This window comes from Salvia splendens, chromosome 18 (assembly GCF_004379255.2).
Source record: "Salvia splendens isolate huo1 chromosome 18, SspV2, whole genome shotgun sequence".
NCBI lineage: Eukaryota > Viridiplantae > Streptophyta > Magnoliopsida > Lamiales > Lamiaceae > Salvia > Salvia splendens.
In genome coordinates this window covers 13,929,026-13,945,523 of record NC_056049.1, presented here as the reverse complement: position 1 = coordinate 13,945,523, position 16,498 = coordinate 13,929,026, and the positions used below count along the sequence as shown (strand labels likewise).

Below are 16,498 nucleotides of genomic sequence, written 5' to 3'. Positions count from 1 at the left end.
TCTGGGGTCTTATTACAGATTGCAGATGAGGGGCACTTATTAATGAGTGTTGCAACAGTAGACATAGCTTCAGCCCATAATTTCTTAGGCAAACCAGAAGAGAACAACACGCACCCCACTCTCTCAAGCAGTTTCCTATTCATTCTCTCTGCCACCCCATTCTGTTATGGGTTCTTTGGTGTTGTTCTATGCCTTCTAATACCCATTTAATTTGCAAAAATTGTCAAACTCGGCAGATAAAAACTCCGTACCATTATCAGTTCTTAGACCTTTCAGCACAGTCCCCCTCTCATTCTCATATCTAGCATGCCATTCTTTGAATTTTTCAAAAGCTTGAGATTTTTCTTTCAAAATATAGATCCATACTTTTCTTAAAAAATCATCAATGATGGAGATGAAATATTTACCTCCTCCTATAGACTCAGTATGAGCAGGCCCCTACAAGTCACTGTGAGCAGGCCCCTAAACCCTTGAGCTGTGCTTTCCACTTGCAAATGACAGCTTCTTTACCTTTCCTAAAATACAAGATTCACACTTCTTTAAGCTCTTTGATGCACCATGACAGCTTGCTAAACTCTAGAACCAAGATCTGTGAGAACAAATTGTAAGGATTGGTATACTGAAAAACATATTTCTAGCATGTTGCACGGATAAAATTGCTTGTATGCAATAAACTCTGCAATCCAATTTTAACCAAAAGCAAGAGGAAGTTCTTTTATCGCATTCGTGTTTGCTTATGCATTTATAAGATATTTCTCAAATATTTAAATGTATAAGAAGCAAACAAGTCTAATTCTTCTACATAGTAGACTGGTCGTGAATGACTTTCACATAAGGTGACGCAGTCGGTCCTTTATAGAAGAGAAATAGAATTTCACAACCTAGATAGGCTTTGGCTACCTATCATGAAAGGTTGGAGTGTTAGTCCGCATGTTTCCTTACCTTAGGAAATAAACGACACTGGTGTGGTATAGCATTGCTAACGGTTGAGATAAGCCTTTCTTGCTATTTACTAAAAGACGAGGTTTCGGTGATTGTTATTTCTTAATCATTGTTGACATAACATTGAGCATACGATATTGATTATGCACTACTTTGATTTATCAAATGGTGTTGATTTTTCGCAATCCAAGAATCCTGGTATCTTGGGTAGTGGTGATCTATGTCTAGAGGTGCTAGTATTGTTATTTTAATGAATCGTGTGCTGGGTGAGTGCAGTTTGATAATATCCTCAATAGGTGTTCGAAAAAGGTTTTATTATTCAGAAACCCGGCAAGTTGGAATTTATTCCAGAATAATAAAAAAAGATTTTGAACTAGACAACTCTTGGAAAAAGATATTAATTAATTAAAGTCAAATAGCAGACTTAAATTAATTAATGGATATTTATATCGTAAACACGACAAATAATAAATTAAAGAGGTAAAGCCCGGATTACTCGTAATTTGAGATTAGATGGGCAGTCAATATTATTATACTATAGTAGATGATAATAATATTATGTTGGACTTGTATTAAATTGGGGCTCAATTTAATTGGTAAAAGTCCAACAGGTTTGGTCCAAGTCCAACCTCCATGGATCCTTAATCTGGCCCATCATAACTCTATATAAAAGGAGATTAGAAAGGATATTAATTAATAATTAACTCTAAAATTTCGTTCCTCTCTCTGGAGTGAACGATTTTTTCAGTTCTCTGCAGAACTGAAAATCTATCTTCTTTCTAATCAAGCCCTTTTCGATTCTTTCGAGCTTTGCCCACCCAAATGTTCATGGTTGAGTACGAAGAACATCACATGGAGAAGGCTCAAGCAATCGACGATTCTTTGGAGAATCAGATCGGTAATTCTAAACCGTAGGAATTCATGAATTAGGATTTTAATTCCTTCTACATGAATTATTTGCGTTCATGTATGCAATTTTGTGTTTAACATGTGAATCAATTAATCACATAATCAGTCAAATAGACCTTTATGCATGATTTATATGTTTATGCATGACTTCCGCTGTGCAAGGGGCACCAAACCCTAGCACAAATGTGGAAAGTGCAACCAAAATCCATAATCCAAGATTCTTCAATAACAGCTCCCGAGTGTATATTCAAGGCCTCATGAGCCTCCACTTCCTGAGCTAAGTCAGCAGTCTCAACATTACCAGCCTTCCTTCTCTTGCTCTTGCTTTCTTTTCCAAGCAAAACAAGCTTTCTTCAAATGGCCAGCTTTCTTGGAATAGTGACAGCTTCTAGTCTTTTTCCCCCTTCAATTTTCTCTTTATCTTGCTTCTTCTGAGACTTCTTCTTGAACCCTATCTTCTCATGGTTCTTCAAGTACAAGCTCTCAGCCGCTGGATCAGTTTGTTTAGATATAGACTTCTGAGAATCATTCAACTTCAAGGCAGAATGAACCTCGTCATAGCTGATCTTGGATTCTCTTCCAAGAAGCATTGCATCCTTGAAATGCTCATAACTCTTAGGCATGGAGTTCGGCAACATTAATGCATTGTCTTCATCCTTGATTTCCTCATCAATATTCTCAAGATCATCAATGTACTTCCCAAATTCCTCAAGCTACTCTGCAATACTCCTTGCATCTGAAAACATGAAGGTCAGTAGCTTCTGCTTCAAGCGTAGGCGATTTGCAAGAGATTTAGTCATGTACAATGACTCCAACTTCGACCATACACCAGCTGTTGTTTCCTTCTTTGAGACCTCTCTCAACACCCTATCAGTGAGGTTCAAGATCAGGGTGCTGTAGGTCTTGTACTTCATCTCCTATAGCCTTCCTTTTTTCTTCTCATCGGCATCAGACTTCTCCTCATCGTTGCTACTGCTTTTCAAGACATCCCATAACCCCTGCTGCATCAAGATGGCCTTCATCTTCAGCCTCCGCAAGCCAAAATCATTTCTGCCAGTGAACTTCTCCACCTCAAACTTGGCTGTAGACATTTCTCAAACAGTTGGTGTGCCTCAATCATGATCGGCTTCGAATAAAAAATTGAACCTCAATTCACCCACTCAAACTAATCACAAGCTAAAGTAGTAATCCCCTAATTGTGTGTGTATTGTGATTTTCTGTCTACTCTTTACAATTGAAATGATCAAGCTATATATATGAATGAGAAGAAGAAATCTAACTAATTTTCCTTCACCAAAAATCAGTTATAACCGCCTATCCCAACAGCTAGTTTCAGCTCACCAAACCGAGCTCCTTTCGTGATCTCTTCCTCGAGCTTCAACGGCTCTAACTCTCGGCTCATATCAGTGCATTGCAGGGACACAAACTCACAATATTAATAGCAAAAATACTGATTGAAGCTGGCTGCAGTTGCAAACTTTGATGCACGCCTTCCATGATTGTATCATCATCCCCTTCTTGGAAAGGATTTGTCCTCAAATCCGAGCCTTCTCTATTCCTCGCATCATCGGGAGGCCCTTTAGCTTCATTGGATCCTTGGCATGTCTTCTTTCTCATCCTTGAACCCCAATCAATCCATGGCTCACGCGAAAGTGAAGACTCTTGACGTCTAAGACCCGTGGTCATATACCCTTCTTGGAAATGATTTGCCCTCAAATCCGGATTCCGCACACCTATAAAATAGTACGAGAGCAAATCAAATATCAAAGTATGATGAAAAAGGTATGGACCACTAATGGCTCTAAGAGGCAAAACTACAACAAAGGCATTGTGGACCTCCAAATTCATGTTCCATAAAGTTCAAGGCCAAGTCACAATAAACAAGAGAACACAAATTGATGAATTCTTTCATGTCCAAATCCCGCCCATAAGGAATCAAGACAAACTCATCAAGATATCCTTCATACCAAAACTTAAATAACATCACAATATAAGTACAAGATGTGGGTGCAAATAAACATAGGCATTCCTTCACAATGTAGTTCCAAACAAAGCCATTAGATATGAAGTTCTTAACAAAAAGACCATAAAACATCCCAATTTTGTTGAATAATTTGATTGACATGCAATAAAAGCAATTAACATGCCAAAGCACACATGCCCCAAGCACCTTGTTTCTATTTGGCTCGATCATCCCCATACAAATGATACCCAAATTCTTGAATATCTTCACAAAAGATTTGACATTTTCATCAAGACTAGGCATACACAAGAAGGGTCCTCATATGGTGCAAGGTTGAAATTAAACAAGATAGGCATAATAACAAAATCCCTATTGATACACATCCTTGCTCAAATAAGAGCTACTCCACAAATTGACAAGCTCATATTCAATACATAGAGTAGGTTCATTACAATTCACATCAAATTTGCGAGAAGATGTATCAACCAACAAACCAAGTTTATCAAAAATAAGGGAGCAATGTGTCCATAAACCTTCATGCACAACATGACAACAAAAGCACAACACCATGCATATGAAACTTGTAAAAAAGCAACACCAAGTATCATTAAAAACTTTTCAATGCTCAAACAATTTTAGAACACGGCCACAACTATTGGAACAATGTATCCTTATGCCATTAAACACAATACACTCTACAAAAGACATGTGAGTAGAAAAATTATTCACACAACGACCATAAAAGATCCCCATCCTATTGGAGGGTCTTACCATTTTGCAATGAAAACATAGCAAACACCAAGTTCTAAAGCAATCAACGATTTCACTTCTCTTGGTCCTACTATATTCATGAAGCTAAAAATTACTAGCAACTGAAAGCTTCGGCATCTTATCATGGAAGGAAGTCATTCCATCATTCAAGTTATAATCCACAAGAGAAATAACACACTTATCAATGTTTGTATTTACCAAGAACGGTAATGCGAAGATGAGTTTAGGCTTCAACAATTTAAGCTCTTGATGTCACGTATCACACATGTCAACAATGGTAAATCTATCAAAATAAATGGGCTTCTCCAATACAATCATATTGAAGGGAGCATCACAAGGAGACAAGGATAGTGCACTTGAACCTTGGGCAAGGAGTTCATCCACTTGCCCTCGTTCCTCTTGATCCTTCTCCGGGGGCATAGTTTCCAAGCCATGTACAACTTGGTGCTTCACTTCCATGTCTTCAATTTTACTCACTACAAAGTCATCAACACAAGAAGATATACAAGAAGTGTTAGTGGGTAAAAACTTATTTTCTTCACTAAGAGCAAGAGGCCTTTCATTTGGATTGACCTTAGAATCTAACAAACACCATTGACTCACTTGTGCTTGTGGATTTTCTCTCATGTGGTATTTTTCTTTTTTCTCACCACCACCACCCTCTCCTGACTTTTGCACCTCACCCTCTTGTCTTTTATCAGGCTCTAAGACAACCCAAGTTTGGTTAGTCAAAAATAAAGAAAATAGGATTTAAGAAGGTGATATTAACCAAGATGTCCCAAACTCCCCAAAATTCACTCCCAATATCTCTCGGAAGAAAGGTTCAGATTATATTAAGAGGTGGTTTCACTCACACTCGCAACTCTAACTCCAACTCGAAGTTATAGATGTTTGAGGTGGATCAATCAAGGTATACCCCTTAGCAAACAAACCCAAGACGACATAACACATAAACACATATAGCAAGATGCAAGTAGGATTCAAGGCCTTAAGCACACACATGCCATATATATGAGCTGAAAATGTAGTAAACATGGACTGCACTTTAGGAATTTTTTTTGTATGGTTCCCCAACCCCAAAATGGCTAAAACATTGTATATAGCTTCAGTATTGGGTTTTATTTTAAAGGATCAAATAGGCCTAAAGAAACACACAAAGGAAACACACAAAGGCTAAAGAAAAGAAAAGAAAAAAACTCAAAGGCACAATAGATCAAACACATAGTGGGTACTAGGCTCTAGATATACCAAATGATATGAATCCAAGTATTGTGTGATCTATTTCCCAAGGAAAACCCAAATTGATGTTTGATTTTACTTTATTTTTGAAGTAATTTTCAATTTCTCAAAGCAAGTAAAAAGATAAAACTAGATCCAACAACTATTGAATCTAAGCTAAAAAGAAGGAAGATCAAGTAATAGATAATGCGGAAAGGAAGATAAATGTCATTGATGGAATAAGTAAAAGGCACTTACACCATGCTAACAAGTATCCATGGTTAAATCTTCAAGGAATCCACAAAGCCTCAAAGTATACCAGTGTTGTGAAAATCGCGCTCGGGGCGCGGGGTGATCAAAGCGAGACTGTAATCGCCCTGATGCGGCGGGGTCGTGCGAGATCCGCGGAGCGACGGTGGGGCGCGCCTGGGTCGTCTGGGTCGCCGTGGAGCGAGCCGATTTAGGTTAAATAACCACCGACGACATGGTGTCAAATAAATTTCATGCGGTGCATAATTCATATAAATATGTTTTTCTATATGCTTAGAATAGCCATGACACATCAATAGCTATTTTAGACATTGTGAATTATGATTAATTATAAATCATTGTTCTTTCTACAGATCATTTTTATACAAAATGTCTCAAGACCCAGCTAGGAAATATGCAAGGGCTGATCCGGATACCAGATATAAACTTACATGCAACTTTTGCGACAAAGTGATTGCATCGGGAATTCGAAGGCTCAAAGAACATTTCGTTGGCGGATTTAAAAACGTCACGAAATGTACTAAATGCCCACCACATGTGAGAGAGGAGATGATCAACTATATGAAGAAAAAAGAGGATGCTAAAATACTGCAAGTTTTTACAGTGGCAGCATCACAAAGCAGGCAAGAGTTTGAAGATTTGGGTTACGGGGAAGACGAAGAAGACAACATTATTGGCAGTAGCTCGACCAAACAGAAAAGGCCTCGGGTCAACCCTGATCGAGCAAAGGCCGTCCAAGCACAGAAGTTGAGCAAGGAAAAGCAACAGACATTAAATGATGCATACAAAAAAGATTTGCGTGAATTGGTTTGCATCAACTGGGCTAAATGGTTTTATGATGCGGGTATACCATTTAATGCTGCACAGTTTGATAGTTTCAAGATTGCGATCGAATCTACTGGGCAATTTGGTCCGGGCATGAAGCCTCCAAGCTATCATGAGTTAAGAGTTCCTTTGCTTAACAAAGAAGTCAATGCTATGAAGGATATTCTAAAAAACCATAGAGAAGAGTGGGCGAGATTCAGTTTCTCAAAGAGACATTATCAACTTCTTGGTGAACTCTCCTAAAGGTTTGGTTTTTATCAAGTCTGCTGATGTGTTTGATATAGTGAAGGACGCAAATGCATTGGTGCCAATGTTTGAGGTGATTGTTGATTACACCGGAGAGCAACATGTGATTCAGATTGTGACAGATAATGCCTCAAATTATAAGAAAGTTGGGCTGATGCTGCAAGTTAAGAAGCCCAATTTGTTTTGGACTCCTTGTGCTGCTCACTGCATCGATTTGATGCTTGAGGATGTTGGTAAAATACCAATGGTCAAGGAAGCTATCAAAAAATCAATATCTTTGACTGGTTTTATTTACAGTAAAACCGGTGTGCTGAATATGATGAGAAAGTATACAAGCCAGAGGGAATTGCTTAGGCCGGCCACCACTAGATTTGCCACTTCCTTCATCACCCTGAGGTCCATCCATAACGAACGACAAAACCTCATAAAGATGTTTACTAGTGATGAATGGAGAAATAGCCAATGGTATAAAGAAATACCCAGCAAAAATGCAACAACTACTGTCCTCAATGACAATTACTGGAGGCATGTTGTCTAAGCTCTCAAATTGACCGATCCTCTTATTAAAGTGTTGAGGATGGTTGATGCCGAGCGTAAGCCTGCAATGGGTTACAGTTACGAGGCTATGGATCGGTGCAAAGAAGTCATATCCAGCGCATTCAATGGAAGAGAAGAGAAGTTCAAGAGAGTATTTGAGATCATTGATGCTCGATGGAATGATCAATTGCACAGACCGTTACATGTTGCGGGTCATTACTTGAACCCGAAAGTTTTTTATGCCAATGTGAAAGGTATTTATGAATGTCCGGAGGTCATGGATGGTATGGTTGCATGTATTGAGAAGTTGGTCCCCGACCAAAGCATTCAAGACAATTTCAATAAGGAAGAAATGCCCAAATATAAGAAGGCTATCTCCTGTTTTTCACATCCTTTGGCTATTCGAAACAGAACTCAAATGGCACCAGGTAATTATTCATTATCTTTTCATCATATTATTTATTTAAATGGTAATAATAATTATGTATATTTTTTATTTACTTCAGCAGAATGGTGGATAGTTTTCGATATGACGCACCAAATTTGCAAAGTTTTGCAATTAGAGTATTGAGCTTAACTTATAGTGCTACCGACTGTGAAAGAAATTGGAGTGTTTTTTCACAACGAACGATTGAACTAGAGGTAGCACAAGCACAAGAGAACAAGCCTCAAGCTCTATGCATGCTTGTACTCTTGTGGATAATGAAGATGACAGTGAAGATATTAATTTAATTGTATCCGATGAAGGAGAAAGAGGACTTGCCTCTGAGTGATGATGATATTATTTAGTTAATTATTTTATGTTTTGCAACTTTTTTTTGGAACATTTGATGATTTTTTATAATAAAATTCAGTTATTTAGTTATGTTGTTGAAAAATTTATATTTTTCATCTAATCTTTTTTTAATATGGAGTAATGATATATTTAGATCAACAAACTTATAAAAGAGACACAAATATAATCATCATTTGGCTATTCTGGCGCCCCGATTCGTGGGTCTCTCGCCCTGTCGCCGCATCGGCCTGTGCCCCGGGGTCCCCCCTCATCTCTCGGGGCGCCCAATCAAATCAAAATCTCTTTGAAAAATGAGAAGTGCTATTTATAGCTTTGATCAAAATTCCAAGAAAAGGCCCACAAAATCTAGCCTCTGCATGAGCCACCCACCCGGGTAGATTTTGGTGACCGAAAGTCACCTGTCCGGGTAAGATTTGATGTCTCAACCGTGCTTTCGGGTAGCCACCCGACCGGGCAAATTTTAGTGACCGAAAGTCACGCGTCCGGGCGAAACTTTTTCTGCACTACACGGCTTCCATAAAACAACCATAACTCTCCATCGGACTATGACTGAGGTATGTAAGATACTCAAGCATATTTATTCAATTATAAAAACCATTAGAAATAATAAACTCCCACCGTCCCAGCTAGTTTGTCACATTTTCCATTTTCGGGTCCCACAAAATTTGTCACCCACACTTTACTGACAATATACACAAAATAATGGAAAAAATTGTTCTAACAATTTTTGTAATCAATATAGAAAAAAAATCAAGAATGAAAAGTAGATCTATGGACAATGGAAATACAGTGGAATAAAAATATACTATAAGGTGCAAGTGGAGTGGTGTGGTGTGGTGTGGTGTGGTAGGGGGTGGAGACGTCGCCGGTGGCAGGTGGAAGGAGGCGGCGGCTTGGACGTGAGTGAGAAAAAAGGGGAAAAAATTAAAAAAAAAACTTAACCATAATTAAAAGAAGAAAAAAATTATATTGTGATGGCATGAACCTCCGAGAGTACTGCATAGACACAAGAGTAAGCCCCACTTGGATCATCACCCTCTACTCCATCACAACTCAACCTGCACATTTCGAAATACATGCAGGGTTGAGTACAAAGGTACTCAGTTAACACATTGCCAAAAGATACAATTATACATTTAAAATATTGTCAAGCCATCAATCACAATACTCAGGGTTTTTCATAAAATCCCGAGCTTACCAAAATCTCATACTTAAAAGTTCGATTGCGCGATCTAAGTTCTTTTAGTAATTCGTCGTATCTGAAACATCTTGTGACGGGAAAGTGGCCACTTTCCACGGTCACCAGACCAGCCAACCCTTTCGATGACATACAGTCCACGTGTAAACTAGTCCGAGTAGGGACTCTCCCTTGCTGGACCTGAATTCGATTTATAAATTTTGGCATAGCACATTCGGTATAACCAAAACGGATCACATCTCATAAAACAAATCATTTATGGCAAGACAACATCAATTGCATAAATAAATTATCTCAAATATACTTCATATTTTTATCCACATTTGTATGTAGGATAGAAAAGTACACCTCGTAAGCTTCCAAACTCGGTAAAACAATATTAACTCACTTGGAGTTAAATTCCTTACGATGGACCTTGTCCAATAAAAGATAATAATCTATTTAGCTCCATGAAATAAATACAAGTGGATGATATTCACATATGATATGCATCCTATTTTTCTTCTTTCTTTCATGGTCTCAATCGCTTTAATTAAATCCGGAGATTTAATTATTGACATTAATCAATCGAGAGATTAATTATTTAGTGAATCCGAGGATTTACTTGAATCAAATCATGCAAGCTCACTTATTTAAATTAGTCGAAAGAAACTTAAGCCCAAACAATTAATTAAAGATATGGGCTCACATGATATCTTATTCTAGCCCAAGATTTATATAGTTGTAGTCCAATAAATTAATTCATCCAAGCCCACTATCTTTAAAGAGTGTGCACTAACCGCTCACGCTTCCATCTTCTTATTACTCATTGTCTCTCAACATATCCCTCTCTCTCCCTCTCTTTCTCTTTCTTTTCCGCCAAACAAGAGATAGATAGTCTCGGTTTCCTTCACGTTCGGAGGTCCAAATAATATCCGATCATCACAAAAATTTAACCAAAGGTGGATTAATCATAAAGCATCATTCCTACCGAAGGAGATCTAATTTTAACAGTTAGATCTTCCATTATTAATTTCCGAAGTGGCTGTCGTTTTCAACAGTAGCAATGTCGGTTTTGTAATGATCGGAGAGGAGGTTTCTTGAATTTGGAATAAAAATATGGCATATTTGACAATAAAGGGAGCATGCTTTACTTTGATCGATGTTCTGTATGATTTTTCTACATGCTAAAAGATACGCTTGAAAAAGAATGAATTTAGCGTGAAACATACTTAGAGGAAAAATGGCAAAACTTGATGAATTGGAAAAGGAATCCTTTTACTATCTTCACGGTTCCTTCTCTGGTTTGCTTGAAGGAGAAAAGGTTGAAGTGGGTTGGAAGATTTTGAGTGTGCAGTAATTTGGTGAAAGATTGTATGTTGGAGGTGTTGTGAAACTACATTTTTGTGTGATGGTGAAGAAAAATAACTCTTTTTATACTAAGATTTCTCCTGACATGTCGTGAATGCATTAAAGGATTCTACTGTGAATCCTTGACCAATCTTTCGGAAGCTGGAACTATAGGATTTGAAATCATTTTTCAACATGATGGAAAAAATATAACATGTTTCTGATATGCACGCACAACTACTCATTCACTATTTGGCACTATCCATACTATTTATGACACTATTTGGCACTATGCATGCTATTCAACACTATTCATTATTGTAGCAAGTCCACTCGAACACGTCTTTTGCATGATATTAGGGATATTTCATCATGAAGAGTTTGAAAAAGAATTTCACCTCGTCCCTTTGATATATGCAGGAAGAAAATGTCACACAAGACATTATTCTCGCTGTTCCATTTACCGTGTCTAAATTATTACATGCTGACGGGGTCTTTTCATTCGCAGGAGCATGCTTCGAGAATTGGAGTTTCTCCAATAATAGAGCACCAACTGTGTACAACTCGTCTTTGTAATAATATAGATATACTTGGAGCATTCTCCACTTATAGAGGAATGGCTCTATTTTGTAAATGGACATTTAACATTTATTTGAGCTATAATTGTACTCAGACAATTATTCACTAACTTGTAGTATTTCCTTGCACGTCAAACTAGTTGAGCATAAATACTTTCTCACGTTGGCACTTGATCAATAAAACCCAAAAGGATTTAAAGTAACAAAAGATAGTAGTTTGAAGTACTACTTACTTTAATATAGCATTTACTTGATAAATGAACATATTGACAAACATCAAACGTTATTAATAGGGTGGGGTATTACATTTCATGAGTTGCCATAGGCACAACAAATGCTCAACAATAAACAATTGAGGTTTTACATTATAAGCCTGTAGGCATTTTAAATCAAGAAAATTAATAAAACAAGTCCACGAAATAATGTCCACAATTGCTATTTTGGTCTGTCCATAAAATAATGTCCATATTTACTTTTTTCATTTTTGGTAAGTGGATTACTAACTCATTACACTCACATTTTATTATAAAACCGATTTATAAAGTGGACCTTCTTTCCACTAACTTTTTTTCGGTGACGGAACTAGTAAGGGATTAGCCCCCACTCCGGGGGAGGATTGTCGGTGTGCCAGATGAGCTGATGAGCTGAACTGTTCGGAGATATTTCTACGTGCGCACACTTAATTTAAAGCAAGCAAACAGATATGGGAAATTCACTAAACCAACGGGTCTAGCAGATTCTAAACCTATTCGAGCGTCGTTGGGTGCACTTTCAGAACTGCTATCAAAACCCTAACCCACTATACAATTGGCTAGTATAGAGAAGCAAGGATTGATCCCACGAGGACGAATGTGTTACAAAAGTGTTTTGGATGTTTTGGAAAGGGTTTTTCGGCTGCTGCCACGCAACTCTGTGGGCTTAAGTTTTAAAACACCTAGACTAGGCAGAAATTGAAAGAATATTCTATCTAACTGATCTAGCAGACGAAAAACTGTACGAACGCATGCATGAGTATCAAACGTAAACGAACGATCTAATCTAAACTAGCAACATAAAACATTTGCAACAAAATGTTCATTTTGAGTTTTTCCCGAAATAGCCAAACAATGTTCAAAAGTAAGTGTGGACCAGTTTCTGTAACTAACCTAGTAACAGGAAAAGCTGCGAAAAGCAGAAAAGAACAATGGTAGATGAAGATCTTGATTCTAACTACCAATAAACTTCATCTTCTTCGCGAGATCAACACAAAAACAGAGTGGAACAGAGCATCAAACAGAGCGTAGAACAGATCGAACCACAGATTAAGACATAAACATAAAAATCAAGCATGAAACTATCAGATCTAATCTACTCGACCCAACACAATTGAATCCACCGATCCATCCTCCTCAACTCAGATCCACAACACCAACTTGAATCCACCGATTCAAGCTCCAAACAACCCACAATTGCTAAACGCATCCAAAATAGTAAAAACCAAACATCAACTCCATGAGATCCTAAGAAACAGCAACAAAAATTCCATATCAGATAGATATAAGTTCCAAAACACACGATCTAATGCCGGAAACCAAAACTATGGAGTTAAAACAAAAGATTATCCAAAACGGAAAGTAAATGATTGTTTCTTCGCCCTCTTGGGACGATGGAAAATAGCTAAACAAACGATAAAACACCACCACGGCACCGGAACTTCACCCATCACCAAGCACGTAGAAACTAAATGAGACTTTGAAGTGAACTTTCGGGAGGGTAAGCTAAGAATGGATGGAGCTGCCTCTCTTTTGGATGTTCGTCCCTTTATATAGGTGAGGCTCTGATCCCTAGGGCGCCTTCTTGCTGGTTTGACAATGATGCCCTCGAAAAGGATCTTCAAAATATACTCATTTGCTCCCATAAGCTCCTGCCGTTGTCCTCATGATTCTTCTAGGTCAGTTTGGCGGCATGTGGTATTTCACTTCAAATTTTGCCACTTTTGCGTCCGCCTGGTCTACTTGCATATTTTTCCTGGACCTGACAGATTCTACGCACCTGAACTCAGAATATGTTAGCTCCCCGAAAACGCACAAATTTACCCCATAACAAATGCATGAAATGAGCCTTATCACAACCCTATGCTTAAAGACCACTCTCGTAGGTTCATTACCATCTCCTGATTAAATACTCTGAAGCGTTTAGAGTCCGCATCAAGATCGGTGGTGGGTTTGAACTGGAAGGAGGTGAAGAATTCCATCGCCAGGTCCACGAGGACCTCCACCATACAGTGCACTATGAGCCACTCGAAACCGATTGCCTTGATATAAGAGTGGAATTTATCCTCGGACTCCAGTCCTCGCAGGAATGGGAGGTGCAACCTCTTTCCCTTCGACACACGCCTGGGACAATCATTCCTTTTCTTTGGTTCCTTGAAGTGGTCAATACTTATGTAATGAATTTGAATAGGTTAACCATAAAACTTATGTAATAAATTTGAATAGGTTAACCATAAAACTTTTAAAAAACTTACAACTGTAAAATTAAAATTTTGTACCCCCCATAAGAGGTCAATACACATTAAAATTTTAGCATTTTTACTAGTCACAACACCGACGAATAGTCCAGAGACCACATAATGGCATGGCCCGCCTAATGTTGCATAAGCAAGTTTATTTCTACAACACACTCCCATTACAATGCTCATGTGGTGCTAACAAAATCAAGCTATCTCATAAATTCTGCGTGAACACCTGAAGCTCGTAATTTCTTAGGATTATTGTGGCGATAATATTAGAAACCACATTCTAGTTCACACTATTTATATTTGAGAAGTCCACCCTCATGAACTTACTATTTCGTAGGATTATTGTCCCCACATAATGAGAGGCGGTAATATTAGAAATTAGCTTCACAAATTGCAGACCAATCGATGAAGACCATATACAAACATAGTTCGTAATTATTTAGATATTTTAGTTATGGTTTTTCATTAATTATCCTTAGTCTTAAGGCAGAAAAGGCTTAATTAAATTCTGTTGGGATTTAATTGACTGGATAATTAAAACTTTTATAATCTTTTAATATCTTATTTAAGGAAGTTGTATTAATTTACTAATGTTCAATTCTTATTCATGTCTTCTATAAGATTTATTTAAAATAAATAGAATTATTTATATCTTGGACTGACATGAATAATTAAACTTAAATTAATTCCTAGTTCAAGATTAGGAAGAGAATAATTATTTTATTTAAGGTACTCCTACATATCTATCCTTATTAGGATTCTAGATATATAATAATTAGGAAACTATTTAATTATTCTTGTCTATATCATCTAGGAGTAAATAAAATATATTTATTTCCACAGATAAAGTCAATAATCAAAATGTTCCTAAAATCTAGGGAAATCTTCCCAAATTATTTTATTTCAATTAAATAATATTATTTTAATGATTTCTTTTAATTTCAAGAATTGAATAATCATAAATTAATATTTCTTCGTTATCTCGTCGATCGAGGTTCGCACGAATCGACGACGATGAAAACTCCTACGAACACGTCGTCGGTATCCGACGAGCCCAGCCGCAGGCGCGTCTCGGCCAGCGGCCTGCGCATAGGGTGCTGCTGCTCTCGGCCCCATTTCGTTTCAGCTGGCTCGTCGTCTCGGCACTTCAGGCGGCGCCTGCTCTCGGCAAGGAGCACGCACGATGGCGTGAATCCTCTCGGCCAGTGAGCCGCTGCACGTCTCGCCTATCTCGGTCCCTAGCCGCACCCACTGCACCAGCCAGCACCCGCGCCAGGGCACGGTGCTCTCGGCCAGCGCTGGAAGCTGCTGCCGGGTCTTCTGCCTGGGGCTTAGGCCGGTAGCTCGCGGTGTCTCGGCAAGTTCTCGGTCGAACAGCCGCACCGCGCCTACCTGTTTGTCGAATCTATTTCGGCATCCACAAGGGCTTGTGCGGTCTCGGTCGAGGGCACGAACGAGCCCTCGCTCGTCTGCGCGTCGCCCCGTGATCGCCGCCCGTTGCTCCCACTGTTTCGGCATCCCCGCTTCGTGTGCATGTCTCGTGGGCTTGAATAATTTAAGATCTTTGATTCGATTGTTCTTGAGTTCAACATGAATAAAATAATAACAACACCTAGAACATGCTTCACAATCAAATAACATATGCATACATGAATTTTGCAAAATTTAAATCCAAATAAGCAGAGCCAAAGACTGACTCTGATACCAATTGAAGGGGTTGGCAACGGAAGCGTACATAAATCACTTGCATAATAATTCTGATTTATTTAGCAGATTATTTAGACAAAATCTATTTACGCAATTATCTCATGTATCATGCTCATAACTTGAATTTCATCATGCTTTAGCGTAATTGAAACCTAAAACATGCTTCTACGAACTAGCCATTTTACCTTGGGGATTCTCCAAAGAATTGAAGATAGCTAGCGCCTTTTCCACGTGAAGATCTTGAGTACTAAACCACAGATCTTCTGACTGGTTCCCAGACTGTATGCTGATATCAGTGTGGGCTGATCTCACCAGAATACTATGACTTAAATAAAGAAGACAAAAATTCTATCTCACGGAGGAGAGTTAAGGAAAAAAATCGTCTCTAACAGAGAATGAGAGAGGGACGAAAATTATGAGTATATTTAAGTGTATTTTCTATCTCCTTTATTCTCCTATTTATATTAAGTCACATATTGGGCCCAGTCAGGGATCTATGGAAGATTTTGGATATGGTCTCCCCCAATTAGTCTTTTACTAATTAAATTGAACCCACACAAGTTTATATTGGAATATTACGAGCAACCACTACAAAAGCATTGCACCACCCACCAAATCTGAAATTATAAGTAATCCGGGTTTCCATTTGTTTGTCGTTCATTTCTCGCGCCTAAGATAGAAACGTCCATTAATTAAATAGTGTCTGCTA

At 38.2% G+C, this 16,498-nt stretch overlaps 1 protein-coding gene across 1 annotated transcript; it reads left to right on the top strand.

Annotated features, from left to right (window-relative positions):
- Nucleotides 1-6,442: 6,442 nt before the first annotated feature.
- LOC121776764 lies at nucleotides 6,443-7,682 on the top strand. Its single transcript, XM_042173933.1, has 2 exons — nucleotides 6,443-7,097; nucleotides 7,144-7,682. Exons 1-2 carry the CDS (start codon nucleotides 6,443-6,445, stop codon nucleotides 7,680-7,682), a joined length of 1,194 nt encoding a protein of 397 aa, XP_042029867.1.
- Nucleotides 7,683-16,498: the final 8,816 nt, after the last annotated feature.

Excerpts from the sequence above, each read along its gene's own strand:
- LOC121776764 (XM_042173933.1), top strand. The coding sequence starts at position 6,443 with ATGTCTCAAGACCCAGCTAGGAAATATGCAAGGGCTGATCCGGATACC. Across the intron at positions 7,098-7,143 it reads AGAAGAGTGGGCGAGATTCA|GTTTGGTTTTTATCAAGTCT; the intron begins GTTTCTCAAAGA and ends ACTCTCCTAAAG.